The sequence below is a fragment of the Morone saxatilis genome, unplaced genomic scaffold (assembly GCF_004916995.1).
Source record: "Morone saxatilis isolate NCDOM2014 unplaced genomic scaffold, NCSU_SB_2.0 Contig20, whole genome shotgun sequence".
Classification (NCBI taxonomy): domain Eukaryota; kingdom Metazoa; phylum Chordata; class Actinopteri; family Moronidae; genus Morone; species Morone saxatilis.
The window spans coordinates 19,328,203-19,343,855 of NW_023339763.1; the positions used below are offsets into that span (position 1 = coordinate 19,328,203).

At 40.3% G+C, this 15,653-nt stretch overlaps 1 protein-coding gene across 1 annotated transcript in view; it reads left to right on the forward strand.

The window, feature by feature from the left end:
* The first annotated feature begins 2,791 nt into the window (after positions 1-2,791).
* abr (ABR activator of RhoGEF and GTPase) overlaps positions 2,792-15,653 on the forward strand; it is a 123,252-nt gene continuing 110,390 nt past the window's right edge. The window contains exon 1 of the mRNA XM_035666136.1: positions 2,792-3,578. Within this exon, the coding sequence (XP_035522029.1) occupies positions 2,792-3,578 (787 nt within the window). The remainder of the gene's footprint in view (positions 3,579-15,653) is intronic.

The window sequence follows — 15,653 nt, forward strand, 5'->3', positions numbered from 1 at the left end:
ACAAAATATAAATATATATATATAACTATATATATATAAAAGATATATAAAAGATCAAATTTACAGTTTAATAATGTGCAAAAAGTGCAAAAAGTGATTGTCCGTGTTTGTGTCAGATTACAGAAGGGGGGGTGTCTGACTCAATTAAATAATTAATGCTACACTTACAGCATAGCTGGAGATTTTGTTCATGTCTTTCAACCTGTTGTTGTTTGCCTCACACTATTGGTGCCTTCTCATGTGCAGTAATGAATTCCATTCAACAACTTAATTAGACATCTCAGGTCCTGGGACATCTGGATTTGAACGGGAGGGAAGTAGGCCAAGAGGTGTGGAAAAGCATTTCAAAATATGTACATTTGTGGTGTATAGAGGGTTGGATGACATAACAATAACCTTCAACATACAGTATTTCATGCTTTCTGTAGTACATGTATGTTTTGATCTTTGAACTGTAGTGAATGTGTTGCTTGATGAATGAAAGCACTTTGGGAATGAGATGAGGTGAGTAAAGAATGCTGTTTGCCAACTACACTCTTTTGTCAGTCGTGTTATTATGTTTGGACTGAACAGGACACCGAGCTAAGATCATCACTATCAAAAGATGACGCTCTTACTCATATGTGACAATCCTATCAGTAAAGTAACAATCATATCAGTAAAGTACGAAATGTGTGACGGTCTCCACTGAGGCAGTCATACTTGTGCATTCCACAAGCTGACTGTATCGAACACTTGTAGGTTAAAACTCCATACATTTCCTGCTATATCATGTTAGACTTGTGATTAGTAATTCAGTTTCATGACTACAGGCTGGCCATAAGCCTTTTACATCTATTCATTACAGTAACCCAATCAGGGCTCTTAGGCCTGCAGCAAGTGCTGATCAATGATTCCTCCCGGCTACTGAAAGCTTTTAGGAGAATGATCTTTCAGTTCTGGGCAGGGATCCAAACGGGCATTAGAAAATACCAAGCGTCCATCCACCCGTCCCTTTTGTCCTCTTTCCATAGTGATAACTTTCTCCGGCGTTGTATAGCATTACAACTCTGTTTTACTGGAAGTCTCCTGCTTGGCTGCTTACCAACATGGACACAGCTGCACACATCCTGCTGAGATGAAGGTGATTAGGTTTTATGTTGACTCCTTAGTGTAATCATCAGTCATGAACACCACTATGATCAAAAGTGTTCAAGGTAAGATATAATTTTTTTCCCCCATTGTTAAATTAAAAAATGTAAAGTGTGTGTCTGGTGTGCCACAAATCAAGTATGTGAAAAAAGCTAAACAAGAGTAACATTTTCACCAAATGTATGCAGTGATAACACTAGCATCAACCAAAACAAGCAAAAGAATGAGGATATGTTTATCTGCTGTAAGCTATGACCTGCCTGTATGCAATATAAATGCATAAATGTACAAATAAAAAGCATGTGCACTAACAGGTCTAGTATCTATGGGAAATGGAAATGCCTGCTCATGCTGTTAGAACAATTAGGGAGATAATAAAAAGAGATCCACATGGACCTGGGTAAAGCCAATACATAAGCTCTATACACCAGGGTTTCTCACTGTCTTTCTGTGGCGTTCAGAGCAAGTGTTACAGCTTTGTATGCCATGATAGTCATATCAAATATTTCCCAGTGGGACAAAAAAAATGTCATTGTCCAACTATGAGCAATACTATGAAAAATAAGGTTGACTGTGTTTTGTAATACTAAAGATCAGTTGTTCGATACTTGAAAGGACATTTTTTAAACTCTGGTTTTACATAAATTATGCAAAACCAGTAGATCAGCCTGATGACTACCTGCTTGTCAGGGTGAAACAGTGAACAACTCACACTCAGTGTTGCTGTCGGAATTCTTTGTACCTTTAAGCATGAAAGGGACTATGGTGGTACTTAAGTGACACCACATATTTTACCTGGAGATATATAATTATCATGTTTCTATATTCACACTGTAAGGATTAATTACGGTGTTTTATTTCCTATTTATTTTAAGGGTGAATAGGGTAAAACTAATAATGTCCCCAGCTGGTTACTTACATTAAGACAATTATTTTTTGCATTACAAGTTTTCTAAAACGTTATGTTTAAATATGCAAATATAGACATTGTGTAGTAAAGTAAACATCTAAAATGTCTGTTTTGGGCGTATTTGTCTACTAGTCTGAAAGAAGACATCTTATGGAAGCAAAATAGCAACAAATATCTCAAAACTGACGAGTGCATGAAAAGTATGTTTTTGTCTGTATTGTATTACCTGAATATAACTTATAAATTTGACCTACAACACATTTTCCACCCTGGTAATCTCACAGAAAGTGGACCCTAACTCTGTGGTTGATTATCTAAATGTTGTTTTCAACCAAAGCCAAACAAACCTGCTTCCAATGTGGTATTAACGGTGTTCTGCATTGATTTTGTCCTGTAACAACAAAAACAACACACATGCCCGAGCAGCACTTTAAGGCAGCACGTCTCAATACAGGAAGTCTCGAAACTTTTCAGCGTAGTGGCAAACTTGTTATCCGCATGACACACTCAGTGCACACGTCCGCCTGCTGTTTGTACGTGTGGGAGGCTGAAGATGGTCAGAAAGTGGTCGAGTTAATATCGACAGGCTGTTTATTCTGAGAAATTCGAGGGGAAGAGGAAGGTGGGTTTAATGCGCCAGACACCTCGCGAACTGTTGGTGAAAACGCAGACAGAAAACATTTAGCTTCAACATTTCTCTCTGACTGACGAGAGTGCGGTTGGCAGAGAAAGCCCGGTCTGAACATCGATATGTGGGAACAGGAGGAATTTGCAAAACACTGGAGGAATGAATTTCCCGACGGAGAAGTGCCCCGAATGGACTTAAACTCTGTGGAGGACATCGAGTCGGAGCTGGAGACATGCAAAGCCAACCTGAAGAAGCTCCAGAAGGCTCTGGCGGAGGAGAAATTCAAGGTGATCTACCTGCAGACCACCGTGTCGCGACAGAAGAGAGGCGACCCGGAAAGGTTTCAAGGCAAAGATGAAAACTTTAACGCTGACACGTTCACCTCTTCTAATAAGTCGTTGAATATTAGGACACCGAAGCGGCGGGAGGATGAGGGCGACGGGCAGAGGACCACCAAGGTGTCTGACCCTGGAGGCGTGAAGCTCCACGCGGCAGGTAACATAGCGGGTGTCACGAGCTCTTTCGGCCGGGAACGGAACAAGTTCATGGGGAAGCCCGTCCCCATCCCCGTCCCGCCGAGAAACCCCCCAATTGGCATCTCTCCGCCGAATGAGAACGAGGTGGGCAGCGACCGAGAGTACGAGGATGCGGAGCTCAATGAGAATTTCGTCAGAAATAACTTGTTGGTACCAAAGGCCGGCAGAGACAACCAGAGGACGCCCAGCACACACCGGGACAACCGGCGGCCTTTCCGCCACAGCAGGGACTTTGACTCCGGGGACGACGGCAGGCTGTCCCCGTCCTTCCCGCAGATTCACCGCAGAGCCTCCCGCGGCTCCGGGTGCAGCACCCCTGACAGGAGGAGTGATGGGTACCTGAGCTCTGACCATGACGACTCCTCTTCTGCAGGTAACAATGTTAATGTCGACGCTACCGCTGCTGGTATTGCTGCTAATAATATAGGACATATGTGTAAGTAAGAAATATATAAAAATATAAATATATAATAGACATAATATAAAACAAAATATGTATACACAGTATTAGTAATTCAACAGATATAATAAGATGACACAACAGAACTGTGAAAGAAAATGCCAGAAAGGGGTGAGGTAACCACAAAGTGTTGTCAGGGGTCTGCCATTAGGGAACTGAAGACATCTTGAGTACATCAAAGGGAAAGACAAAGGGGAACTAAAAAATCTCTATGGATGGCATTATATAAGTTGAAGAAAATAAAGTATCATTTAATAGCCAAAATGTTTTTTATCAACCAATGCAAGCATTGCATCTGATCACCTCAGTGTTCACACAGCAGGCCAGTATTTTAGCACAGCCTCATTCACTGTCCTACAGTACACAGTCGCTTATAATTGATCAACAATGTTATGTGATGTATTTATTTCTGGCTACTGTTTCCTCCTGCCGTGACTAGCCAGCTCCTCCAGTTGGAACGGACATCACGAAACAAAAGAGACCCTGCCCAAGTTTGGCTCAGGACCAGACTTAAAGTAAACTAAATGCCCTAAGTGGATTTGTAGATATCAGACCTGACTTCAAGGAACTTGTGCATATTACCACTGTCTGCTTGCAGCATACATTTCATTTAATGTAGGAGCTAAACAGGACAACTAAGCAAGTGATGAAGAAGTTATTTCCTGTGTAAACCTCTGTCCCAGCATCGTATTGTTTTTTTTAACACTGTAGATTAGTGGTTTACCTCAGACTGTGCCTATGTGTGTATGTACTTTTGGTACAGTAAGTTAAAAGATGACTCCTGTACTGTTGCATTAGTGTGTAAAGTGGTTTCCTACAACATTAAGTAGTCTATCTAGAAGCCTGACCTATTGGAACTGGACCTTTAGGAACAGATGTCTCAATTGTAACTGAGTGGCGGTGTTGTATCCGCTGATGACATTTGTTAGCATGAATAATAATCAGGTTAAAAGGCTTTCACCCCCTCTTACCCTCCTGATATGGTGTCAGACAGGAGCTTCTAGGTGTCATGTCCTGTGAGTTCAGCAGTAGGTTAAGCACCACATAAACACATACAGTACGACTGTGAAAGTGGCACCAAAGAATGTGCTGTACAAAAGTAAATGAATTTTATGTGGATCATTTGAAATATTGATTAATTGATGCTGTTGTATTCCTATTACCATCTTACTGCTGCATTCTCTGCCTTTTGGAGGACATTAAATCTTTGTTTAAGGGTTCCTGCATCATTAACTTCAGAGCCAACAATGTTTATTTAGAATTTCACCGTTGTAACATACAAGTGTGATTATCTGACACAGGTTCAATTTATTTAATTTTAGTCAGTGAATGTGACTTTGTTTGTATAAAGCTCACTGACAAGCTTTAGGCTACACGGTGGCTTAAAGGAACAATTTGGCACTGACTAAAGATTGGGAGCTAGACTGGCTCTGTCAAAAGGTAACAATATCTACGTACCAACCGCTCTAAAGCTCACCGATTTGTTTGAACAGTAAGTATTACAAGTATTATGGCTCTAGTTTTTGAAGGGTTGTGTGTGGGACTCTTTTATTACCTGCATGTTCTAATTTTCCTGCTCCTGGCCAAGAAATAGTCTGGAACATTATTCCCAATGTCATTAGGAATAATGTTTTGGACAGAGCCAGGCTAGCTGTGTCCCCCAGTCATTGTGCTAAGCTAACTGTATCCTAACTGTAGCTTAACATTAACTATACAGACATGAGAGTGGTATCAATCTTCTCATCCAACTCTTGGCAACAAAGCAAAGCATATTTCTAGGGATGCACGATAACTATCGGGACAGATAAATGGGAATGGCCGATAATGGAAAGTCAAAGTATGTTTGTGAGGTTTTTTTAATGACCTTTACTAGAAAAAGTAAATAAACATTTGAAGAGTCGGAACTGTTGTTTGTTGTTCTTAGTGATAAGTAGTCAGTAAGATTTGGTCAGAACAGAGCTATGGAATATTAAATCATCCATCTTAATACATCTTAACCTTCCTTGCCCTCAGGCGTGTAAAAACTATTTCTTTAAGGTGTCAGTTCCTGGAACACTCACATTGATACGCTCTCACCAATAATGATTTGTATCTAGTCATAGTTTTCTAAGACATTGGGTTGGTACCCGAGATCTATGAACTTCACAGCTGTGGAGAAGATAGAATCCAGTTAAAAGTCTAGAGTTAGAGTAATAGAATGAAGGCTAATCCAGGAAGTAGGATTCACACAAATGCTGTGGCATTACTTTGGGACTTCCTCAAGAAAGTGTGGCAATATTAACTGAGATTGTCTGCATGTCATGAGTCAAGAGCCAAGAGTCAGTGACTAACCTGAAAATGAGAATAGATTGAGGAAGGCTTTTTGAGCAGACAAAACATTTTCTATGACAAATCTTTGTGCTCCAGTCTGTTATGCCTGTTAATATTTTAGGATTATGGGTGGCTTAGTACTAACTGTTAACTCATGGTTTCATTTGCGGCATGTTGATGGCATTTAATGATAACCTGAGTGATTTACTAGATATGAAGTGGTCTGAATGCTATTAAAGGATTTGGGTAAATGACTGGCTTTAGTATTTGAGATGAGAATCCCAAAATATAGAAGTATTAGCAGGTATCAGGATGGTCCTTTCAGGTCCACTGCTTCCTCTCAGTAACAACCAGGCACCAGTGCAATGAATAGTGACACTAAAGCGTTTTCCTTTTGTGAAATTGTCTGAGGAATATAATGTGTAATATATCATTTTAAGCAAAGGTGGAAAATCGTATAAATGCCATTTTTGAGGGAGAACATTTAAAGACATGATTCTGTTGAACTCTTGTGCTTATCCAGGAGACATGAATGTGTGGGATATGGCTCTGAATGATAATTGTTGGACGTGAGTCAATGTGAAAGTGTATTAGGTCTCAATAGCTGCTCTCGTACCTTAGATACAAGCTTGGATGAACCTAGAGAAAGCAAACCCCTGGATGGTTTTCTGATCACCATGCATTGTTTCTCTTCCATGGGGGAGGTATTTTCCCATAAACCTGTGGGTTGGTAAGGCTGAGCGTTTACTGTAAGGCTCTTAATCTATTCCATCTTTGTTGTCCAACAGGATATTGATGTTTTGCTCCGACAACCGGGATAATCAGTAATTGTGGCTGAAAAACAATGGACTGTGTGTCGTGCTGTGGGAAGGCATTTTCGGGGACCTCTGGCCGCTTGGCCGCGAGGTCAAGTTATTTAATTGAAGTAACTAGTTGGCTGGCCCTCGGTCACTTTCCATTATGGGATGCAGTCCTCTTTTACTTTCACACACCACCAGTTGGCTCATGACAGGGGTCTTGCTCATCCTGAGTCCTTTGTGTAACGTGCGTTTGCTGGGAAGAGGTCATCCATCAGGTCATGTGTGTCTGAGGATATAGGTCTGGCCTCTCTGTATGGTTCCTGATTCACCTCTGATTCACAGCACAGTGTTTTTCTAAACCTGGAGTAATCCTCAGTGTGAGGAGTGATGGACAGTTGTCAGCATTCTAACTATTTAAAGCATTTTAATGAAGAAATATCTGTTTTTTTATTGAGCACAAGTGGAATGAGGGAGAAAGTGTAATTCCTTATTCATTTTCAGCCCACAACAGCTTTGATCTTCATGTATGTTTTTATTTCTGCACACAGTAAAGTGCATGACTCACTGTTTAATTGGTGATAAACTCTCAGCTGGCACAAGAAATGTGACAATTTATTTTAAGTTTGCTGGGTCCATAGACAACAGCCAGAGCTGTTGTTTTTGAGGTCACTTTATTTGTTTTAAGTGACTTTGCAAACAGGATGGATCAGAGGACTGTTTCCTGTTCCTCTTACCTATAACACACTTCTCTGTCAAGCATTTGGTAGCATAGAAAATAGCCAGCCAAGAATATAACCAAACTTTTTGTGTTTTTGAGTTCTCTTAAATTCAAATGTGTAGCTTTATAGCACTGCTGTGTACAGTATGGGCTGTATTTGGATAGTGCTATTGGACCAAAAGTGTAAATGTAAATAATTATTTTTTGCAAGGTGAGATAATTTTCAGATTTTAACAGTGTCAAAACTGAAGAGAAATAGGTTTGCATTCATACTTTCTACAGTAATGCTTTTTGGCACTGTGAACTACTGCTGTAATGTAATGAATAAAACTTATCACCAGACAGTGTTGGCAGCACATGCTGTGTCATCCTGCTAACAACTTCAGTTTTCATGTCTCTGTGCATTGTAGGCATAACAGAGTAAGAAGAACACTCTCATTATTTATAATAAGGTTGGTGCATGGTTGGTGTTGATGACTAGCTACTTCAGCCAACATGCTGAGAACAAACCTGTTCTTGTCCCTCTACTAGAGAGTGGTTGGTGAATATGACACACATATTTCTTCTTTCCCTGGTTTGGCTCTTCCTTTCCTCAGATAAGCGGGGCTTGTCCAGGCCCGTCCTGAATTGCATATGCAGCAGGGAACTATGAGCATGTCATATTGTTTCCATTTTAACAGTGTGTGGTGCAAATGGCAACGCAGACAACTTTATTTGTCTGTGCTTTTCTCATAAACCTGTGAATGAAGTTTTAAGGTTCATAGGCCTACGCACTACTGGTTTGTATGTATTATTACTGGACAGTTAGACAACTCAAGTTACTACAGTGTTTTACTGTGACTGTCTTCTAAAAATGTAGGCAAAAATCCCCACAAACCAGGGTAAATCTCTCCCAAAACACCCAAAGCCTGTCTGAGTTATTTCCTAGGCAACACTGCTGTAGAGCTCGGGCAGACATATGGCCTCTGGTAGGTCAGCTACTTGTTTGCCTCTTTATGGTAGCGCATAAACATAAAGGGAAAACACAGGTCTTATAACATTGTTAATATTGTTCAGAGGATATTAATCTAGTACTGGAACAAACTAACTGATTAGTGATTGACTTTAGATGAAATATCTTTTAAGATTATACAGAAGATTACTCAATAATGAAAATAATAGGTTGCAATATGTAAGTATTGAATATTATCTCACAACCATTCCTCTTTAACAACTATGCATATAACCTCCTGTGGAACAGTAATGGGGACAATTTTTCACATTCTTCAAATCTTTCTTCTAAAAAAAAAAAAAGTGTAGGCAGTCAAAGAACTCATGGCTTTAAATTCTCAATACTGAAATACTATTTATGGACTGACTTGTCCCTGTGTTACCTTGGTGATGAATGTGTCGCAGTGGTTGTGCAGCCAGACGGGATGTCTCTGTGATAGAGGAGGAGGTGTGGGTTTTGCAGCATCATCGCTTGTTCAGAAGGTGGATGCAGGAGGTGAATCTTTATATACGTGCTGAAGCCTTGACCGTAGTTCTATATCTGAGGTGTGAAATGCAAGGCTAGGACTTGCACTGCAAATAAGAGCACTTTAGTATTTCCGGGTGCTCAGACACATGCACTCAAACAAAGGTCAGGATCTGTTTCACACTGTACACACCCGTATTCTCTGTTTTCTTAAAATCACTTGTGACTGTATTTGTCATAGCAATCTACTGTAATCCGCTTAACTGGACCTGGTGACTTTAACAGAAGTGTCGTAACTTTTTTCATAATTGCAGGATTTCCCTCTGTGCAATCTGGGGTTCAGATAACACTCAGCATAGTTACTGTCACCTCACATGAAACCCTGTGATGCTCCTGTAGTCTGCTGACGTCAGCAGCCACAGTCATTAACTGCTGAGACTGTTATGAGAAATCAAAGCGGGCGAGGTGGCAGTCCGGATCCATGGTGTCATATGCATTCATCAGATGATGTGAAAGTTTTAAAAGAGCCTTGTTTCCCATAAGCTTACTGTTTAAGGGACATTGGCACACACACCCTTTGTATGTGTGCATCTACCTACAACCAACAAAGGTGTGGAGCCTCTCAGGGGTTTGTGATTAGAGTCATGGCTATGCTAGGGAGGTTTTCACATTAAAGGCTGCCAGAGGTTGTGGTCATCTAGACACAAAGCTGTACTGTTCCAATCTCCCTTGAGACAGGGCTGGGTTGAATTACCACTCTCCCACCCTCTCTTGCCCTGAGCCAACCCATCTGATAAACAAACAAACAAACAAACTGAGCCAGCTATCTCACATTTACTTCAGATTATGGTTTGGAGCTAGGATTTTACACAGGAGAATACAGAAGTATAGGAAAGAGAAACTCATTCTTGATGTGAAATTCTCTCAGTTCGAATATAAGGGTGGCTGAGAGTGGTGGTTTTCCTGTCAGTTAACTGATTCATACAGCGCTGCAAATCATGAGCGAACTGCTGGGTGTCTTAATGAATGTAGCGTCAGTACATTTATCTCACTGTTGTTGTAGATAAACAGAAAAGAAGTATAAGTATACTAGCTACCAGGATAATATGTAAAAATATGTTAAAAAAAAAGAAGTTACATTTAGCTAAAGTTGAATCATTTTTTAATTATATAGTCATAATAAAGATGCAACTTGCATGCAGACACAAACAGTTCAAGATATTTCGTAGTGTTGACATTTAGAAAAACTTCCTCTTAGTCTGAAATCACAGAAAACACCAGCTCACTTCTGATTGGCTGACTACTATGGCTGCCATGGAGACCCCAGTATGGTGTGTGGTAAGAAACTCGTGTGTGTGTGTGTGTGTGTGTGTGTGTGTGTGTGTGTGTGTGTTGCAAATGGGCCCACACATGAGCCCTCTGACCGGTAAATCTCTGTGGGTGCAGACTAGTTTCCTGCCATATAGTTTTTGTCATGTTATCTATACGTAGGTCAGTAACTTGTTGGAAGCTGAATGCTATAGATGGTGAGTTGTAGAATATACCAGTGGGGCAACATCTGCTGACTCTGACTGGTTCGTTAGGAGAGAAAACACAACAACACTTGTTCCCTGTTCACATGTTTCATATGAATTCATGTGTATAAGCATACTGATGTTGAAATTTGATAACTAATTACACCCCAGCGCTTAGAAAGTCTAGTAAAAGAAAAAAAGAAATGAGGGCAAACCACAGATTGGTCTTGTCTGTTGCTTGCATGCTTTGTGAAGATGCTTAACTGGTTTAAAGGCCTGATTAAGTAAATGATAGCATAAAGCACACACGAGTGCATCACACCCAAACAAAATCTCAAGCTATGTAGGGTGATAGTGTACTAAATGTCCAGCAAACACGTTGCAGTGGCAGTCTTGGTCTTGTTCTGTCCCTGAATGTCGGCCTCGTGTTGTTCTCCCTGCTGGTGTGTGAAGTTCTCATTGTGGCAGTGTTACCGTGTCAGATGGCAGCCATGTTTAGACCAGAGAAAAAATGTTTTCATGGACTGCCACGGACCATCAACTCTATTAAGGAGACTTGGCACAGACTTTTAGCTTTCATAGCTGTCACAGTAGGAGGTGTTGCCATGATTGGACTCTCTTTTTGCCCTGAACACGAGGTTATTCTCTCTCAGCGCTACAAGACATCACTTCTTGCCAGCATTTTTCAGTCTTTCCCTCCGGTGTCCTTCTCAAGAAAGCTATTTTTGGTGTCAACTGCACACCAGGGGATTAATGAAACATTGGTCCTCACTGAAGTATATTGCACTATTGTAACACCTGTACAAAAAAAAAACATGAATGCAGTATCAGTTCTCTCTTAGTGTGCTATGGTTATTATCTTGTGAACATCATCACTTTCACTTCCTCTTATTGCTAGGTGGAAATAGAACCAGATAGATGAATAAACAGATGGATGAATTCAAAGTGTTTCATGGACGGCATAATAGAAACCTCTTGGTTCTCTACTTAGGCCGCAATATAACTCTATAACAGTTAATAATAACAGTTAATAATGGTTTATTCTGTCCTAAGAGAATCAGGATGGGAAGGCTTGCTTGCTGGTTACCTGAATAAGTCAATGTCTGTGTAAGAGAAAGGAAAGAAGTGTTTGAGTTTCAGGTCACATGAGCCCCTGATGTGGGTATTGAGTATCATTGTGTGGAAACACTAGATACAATGAGCCTTTAGGTCTAGGGTTAAAAAGTTGAGAAAGTTGCGTCTTCCTTCCATTGAGTTCAAAGTGTTTGCACAGTATCGAGGGACTCCCTGTAGGACCAGACGCTGTTCATCATAATTGCATTCTAGTCTCAAGGTCTTGGCAAATGAACTGCAACACAGTGCTGTTTGCTCTCAGGATTGGATTAGAGGCCACACTAATTCTGCACCTTTCCCAAACATTGCTTTATTTTATTGGATACATTATATTTGTGTTTGGTATATAGAGGGTTTAATGAATCATTATTGATTCTGATGGCTTCTACCTTTTCTTTCTTGGTGGCACAGCCTCTACACATTCATAGCAGACACCTGTTGATTTGTTCTGCTACAAGTTGTGGTGAGGTGGGTGGTGACGTGTGAAAAAGTGACGTTAATGCGTACTCTTGGTTGGGGCCGGGAACCAGAGTGTGAAATGTTCTCAACACACTTAATGACATCAGTGATAAAATCCATAATGTGAAGGTGTATTTCAGCAAAGAAGTAAGTTGGGGTTTTTTTGTTTGCTCTTTGAGCAGAACCGTAAAGATGGTAGAAATGTGTGACAAATGACTGTGATGCAGAGGTACTTTTCAACGGAGCTCTCTGGTTCTTAACAAGCTGAAAAGAGGCCGATCTGGATGAGTGGAGAGATCTGCTGCTTACGTCTCCACAATACAGCTTTTACTCTGTTTTGTAGTGAGTGTCCCTCTCATGTGTCAGTGAGTGTGTGCACTGCATCCTCACCTGATGATACAGTTAACCTGACTCGGGAGGTGTGCCAACAGTCCAACCAATCCCTCTACAGGCTCACTCACCGGTGCCACATTTTGTCCGTAGCTGGGTTCATGGAGCCTTTTGTTTTCACCAATAATCAGAAGAGGAACTCAGTTGAAGCTTTAATGTCCTGTCTCACCCTAACTCCAGGGGATCCAATGGGATTGTGGGATGTTAGGGAGGTGGACGTCTGTAACAATGACAGTTGGGCTGTCTTTTGATTTCATTCTGCAGTGTTTTTGTGTTTTTCAAATTTTCAATTAAGAATTGGGACTGTGGGGTAATGATTTAAGTGCTCGCAATAATCTTATTCTGTACTCTAGGGTGAATCTTTGGCCCATTTTAATTTTCATTATATTTGTGCATATAATTACACTGTGTCTATGCAGGAGGAGTAGGGCAGTTACTAACTACACGTTAGTAGAGCAGCAGAAGCGTCTTCAGTGCTGCGTGTGTTTATTGAGTTTAGGTAACTGGCTGAAAAATGTGGCTGCATTGATGGGACACTACCGATTTTACACACAACGTTTAGTTTGCTTGTCATGAGGAGTACCACTCAGCCTATGAACACAGTTCTACAATGACCTCTGTGGCTCTGGAGGAGCTATGTGAAGTAAAAAAATACCCTGATGATCATAGTGATGTCATCTCAATCTCAGTTTGGGTTTGAGACCTAGATTTGACAAGAAATCCGTGTTACAAACCGGAGGTTTGGGGTTTGAAGAAGTGGGAATTTAGGGGGCAGGGGAGATCTTAAAGAAGATGCTAATGAGTGGGAAATGCAGTATTCAGTATTTTTGATTCACACTAGGGACTAAAAGGCAGGATATCTCGGCCTCAGGTGCTTTGATTTTGACCATTCTTTTGTTAATCTGTCTTTGTGAGTCCCTCAGCTTTATGTAGGTTCAACACTAAGTTGTTGTCCCCCTTTTAAAGGACCACTGTGTAGGATGTAATTTTAGATGGCAATTAACTCATCTCACGTGTGTAGGAGAAACTACAATAGAGCCACTGTTTGGTTTGTCCATTCTGAGCTACTGTAGCAACATGGCAGTTCAACATGGCAGCCTCTGTAGATAAAAGCGGTCAATCTAAGGTAACGAAAATAAAACAATTGTTATGTCTGCCAATAGATCCCTCTAAATGGTAGACACTGGACCTTTTTAATATATCGTTATTAGTATTACTAGTAAGGGATATGACTACAGTTCTTCTTTAACATCAACAATTAATGGGCTGTCTACAGAATGACAATAGACCAATGGTTACAATACTGGAAATATTCAGTCTGACACAGATATGCTGTTCCCCTTTTGTTGCAAGAAGTGGCTGAGTCAGTGTTGGTCTCCTTATCAAGCAAAAAAATTCGAAGCTCAAGAATTAATCGCAGTGTTTCGAGAAGTTGGTAAACCTTTATTACTGTGGAATACAAAATCATCTATAACACATCCAGTCTGTGGGTGCATCACTACTGGAAAATTTGCTGAACTAATAGTCTCACAAATACTATTTTCCCGTAATAATGACTACTGGATTTCGAGTTCTTCTTATCCTGACTCACCTATTTCTCTTACAGCTGTTTAATATTTCTGTCTACCAGACACACTGAAGATCTTTACCTGAGCCCCTGAACTTGTGTTGACAGAAACTAAACACTAGAGTGCAGTAGTCCTTTATTTAGGCATCAGTACATTTGCCGTCCACCCTGTCCACCCTATTAATGGTGTGTGTGTGTGTGTGTGTGTGTGTTTGACTCCGTAACCTGATGATGGCTTTGCAGTTTGTAGTCAGGCACGTGATGAAATCAGTCATATCAGAAATCAATTTGTCAAATAGATTCACACAAGGTGCCTTTGTGCTCATTAGTTTAGTTCCTCTATCTCCCTCTCTCTCTCTCTTTTTCTCTGTGTGTGTGTGTGTGTGTATGTGCGTGCGTGTGTGTGCGAACGCAAGACTGTATAATTAATACGGCTTTCATTTTCTTTGAGCTATGAAGTATGCTTTTGGTATGCAAACAGACTTCTCGCATGTGAGTGTGCGCATGTGTGTGTGTGTGTGCTGTTCGATACACCAGAGACCAAGTGCAGAGTCGGGCCATTGAGCGGAAAGAGAAGGAAGGAGGAGAGTTAATGAGAAAGCAGAGGAGAATCCAACCCATTCCCATCGATAACCTCACACCACACTTCAAGCATATACGTACATTGGCTCCTTTTTTGAAATCCCCATTGAAAATTATGGTTCAGAATTAGGGTTAAGAAGTGACTTCAGTGAAGTCATACCCAGCAGAGTTTCAGAGTGCTGAGCCTCTGCCGAGGAGTCGGCCTGATTATTATGCGACTCCTGGCATTAAAAAAAAAAATGTTTAAAAATGCAAATTATTCCACAGCTACTGCAGTAAAATAGTTAAGCTGCAGCTGAAAACATAATGTTTGTTGCATACTAAAACTACAGGTATATACTGCACAAATGACTTAAAATAGGTGTGTAGTGTATATTCTCTTACCAGTATATTAATGGATGTCTACTCCAGCTGATAGCACAGCCTTACAGAGGGTAATTTGGAGATATAAAGAGTTAGAGGGGATTGTTGGGGCATTAAATGCCTGATTTCAAAGCAGCTTTTCTAAGAAAATGTGATGTATGTTGTGATGTTTTAAGGCATTTGTTTATAATTTAATTGTAAGAGGAAGTGAAAATTGCAAAAATAGTGATAGATTTTTTTGTTTTTGTGTAATTCCAGCTTGTTCCAATGAGAGTAAAACTGGATGGACAGGGTGAGTTGGCAACATATGACATGTTTTGCGATAATTATAATATATATTATATAATTATATTTTATAATTAAACAATAATAAGTCAAATTTGTGGAAAGGTTTGCAAGGTCGGACAGAATTCAAAGGGATTGTTTGAATTTGCATTAATTGTTGCAATTACAAAATTGCAACTTCCTGGAGGGGCTGATAAGACAAAGAGTCACGTTTCAATCGTTGACACAATGCAAGGACTTTTTAAAACTAGAAAAACGAAAAAAGGAATGATTTTGATTGGACAGCAACAAGACCTGCAATGTGCATAATTTCTGCATGAGTTAACAGTGTGTATTGAAAAGCTCAAATTTTGAATTAAGTACTTTGTAGATGCAAGTGCACTGGCTAATGTCTACACAAGTTAGGATGTGCTGTGTGTAAATTGGTTTTC